This window comes from Electrona antarctica, assembly GCF_951216825.1.
Source record: "Electrona antarctica genome assembly, chromosome: 20".
In the NCBI taxonomy this organism is placed as follows: domain Eukaryota; kingdom Metazoa; phylum Chordata; class Actinopteri; order Myctophiformes; family Myctophidae; genus Electrona; species Electrona antarctica.
The window spans coordinates 37,900,972-37,903,471 of record NC_136801.1 but is presented as its reverse complement, the minus strand read 5'-3'; the positions used below and the strand labels follow the sequence as shown (position 1 = coordinate 37,903,471).

The following is a 2,500-nucleotide window of genomic DNA, read 5'->3' as shown; positions in this document are numbered from 1 at the left end:
TCCGGAATGTACTCGAGTAAAAGTACAAAGTATTGGCATCAAAATGCACTTAAAGTACCAAAAGTAGTACTCATTATGCAGAATTTCATGTTTTCGAATGTACTGTATATTCAAGGTCACAATGCTTAAGCTATTTTTAAACGGCCGAAATGTGTATAGGTGTGTTTGTTTGTTTTGTAATAATAATCAAAATCTACAAAGTAACTAGTAAGTAGTAACTAGAGTTTTCAAATAAATGTAGTGAAGTAAAAAGTACAATATGTGCCTCTGAGATGTAGTGGAGTAGAAGTAAAAGTATCGGAAATTGGAAATACTCCAGTAAAGTGCAAATACCTCAAAATTGTACTTACTTTCCACCACTGACGAAACATGTGTTATTCTTCCTGGTCGTCTATAGTCATGTGACTGCAGCGCTGCAGGAAGCTCCTCCCCACAGTGCGACCTGTCCAATGGCCAGTGTCCGTGTCTGCCGGGCTTCTCGGGCAGGTCGTGCGAGCGCTGCGCGCCGGGCTACCACGGTTACCCACAATGCACGGCGTGCGGCTGCGACCCGGCCGGAACCGAGGCGGAGTTCTGTAACCAGACCACGGGAGTGTGTGGTTGCCTGGCATCGGGACAGTGCCTGTGCAAGGTGAGACCCGTGTGTGTGTGTGTGTCTGTCTGTCTGTCTGTCTGTCTGTCTGTCTGTCTGTCTGTCTGTCTGTCTGTCTGTCTGTCTGTCTGTCTGTCTGTCTGTACGTCTGTCTGTCTGTACGTCTGTATGTCTGTCTGTCTGTCTGTCTGTCTGTCTGTCTGTCTGTCTGTCTGTCTGTCTGTCTGTCTGTCTGTCTGTCTGTCTGTCTGTCTGTCTGTCTGTCTGTCTGTCTGTCTGTTTGTGTGCATGCATGCGTGTGTGCGTGTGTGTGTGTGTGTGTGTGTGTGCCTGTCTGTCTGTCTGTCTGTCTGTCTGTCTGTCTGTCTGTCTGTCTGTCTGTCTGTCTGTCTGTCTGTCTGTCTGTCTGTCTGTCTGTCTGTCTGTCTGTCTGTCTGTCTGTCTGTCTGTCTGTCTGTCTGTCTGTTTGTGTGCGTGCATGCGTGTGTGCGTGTGTGTGTGTGTGTGTGTGTGTGTGTGTGTGTGCGCACATGTCCGTTTCTCACATCATCGTGTGTATGTGTGTGTGTTTCCTCCCCCAGGCCAGCGTAGGTGGGCGTGGCTGCGAGGAGTGTCTTTTGGGGACATTTGGCTTGTGGGCGGGGCATCCCTCCGGATGTTCAAACTGCTACTGCTCCGGACGGACGGAGCGCTGCGACGAGCTGTCTGGAATGATCCGAGTGCCTGTAAGACGCACATGCACACGCACGCATGCACGCACGTGCGCGCGCACACACACATATTCATAATAGTTAGTGTGAGCCATGAATCAGTCAGGAATACTAGTCACAAAGAATATAATATAAAGATTTGCGCCACATTTTCACGATTTAAAAAAAATAGCAGACCTAGTGGCGCGCTACGAGCTTGTAGATCTGCTATTTTTAAATAGCTAAAGCATAACTTAACCCATTTTGACCTGAGATCAGATTCTAAAAATGTCTTCTACATCCTGACAGTTTTCTGAAAAAGCTATGTTTCTATGTCAGTCGTTCTTCGATTCTTCAAAAATAGCAGGCGCTATGAGCTTGTAGATCTGCTATTTTTCAATAGCTAAAGCATAACATAATGCTAACACCAAAAGGGGTTCCCGCCAAGAATGGGTTAATGCTTGAAACACCAAAAATGGTTCCTGGAACCCCTTTTGGTGTTGAAAAATAGCAGATCTACAAGCTCATAGCGCGGCACTCGGTGCCGCGCTATGAGCTTGTAGGTCTGCTATTTTTGAAGAATCGTGAAAAGTGACATGAAAGTGTTTGAGAACGACTGACATAGAAAAACATAGCTTTTTCAAGAAAACAGTCAGGATTTAGAAGACATTTGCAGAATCGTTCCCAGGTCAAAATGGATTAAGATGTCCCCTTATGTTAGTTACTGTATGCATGCATTGCAAAAGCACAATCATCCCCATAACCAGGACATTTTGTCGTGTTGTTTCCCAGATCTGGGCCGGCGGTCGGCTGTCGGTAGTGAGTCAGTTGGAGCAGCAGGGGGCGCTGCTCAGCGGGGTCTTCCAGCAGGATGGAGACAACGTTCTGGACACCAGACAGCTGTCTGGTGAGAGCCGTCTTACCGGTCCACTTTACTGGAAACTACCAGCACAGTATGAAGGCAACCAGGTGAGCGCACGCACACACACACACACACACGCACGCGTGCACGGGCGGACGTACGCACACGCACACACACGCATGCACGCACGCACGCACACGCACGTGTGATGATAGCTAACGCATTGCTGTTACTGATGTGATATTAAATGTGTTTGTTGTGTAATAATAATAACGATTTCTTTGATCTTGCGCGTGCAGATGCTGTCGTACGGCGGACTCCTGTCCTACGACGTGACGTTCTACGCCCAGGACAGCG

At 47.8% G+C, this 2,500-nt stretch overlaps 1 protein-coding gene across 1 annotated transcript in view; it reads left to right on the top strand.

Annotated features, from left to right (window-relative positions):
* lama1 (laminin, alpha 1) overlaps window positions 1-2,500 on the top strand; it is a gene marked incomplete at its 5' end in the record, with an annotated part of 61,524 nt that overhangs the window by 31,696 nt on the left and 27,328 nt on the right. Inside the window, 4 exons of the mRNA XM_079489894.1 lie at window positions 398-631; window positions 1,174-1,317; window positions 2,074-2,250; window positions 2,443-2,500. The exon at window positions 2,443-2,500 is cut by the window's right edge and continues 128 nt beyond it. Coding sequence (XP_079346020.1) covers window positions 398-631; window positions 1,174-1,317; window positions 2,074-2,250; window positions 2,443-2,500 — 613 coding nt within the window. The remainder of the gene's footprint in view (window positions 1-397; window positions 632-1,173; window positions 1,318-2,073; window positions 2,251-2,442) is intronic.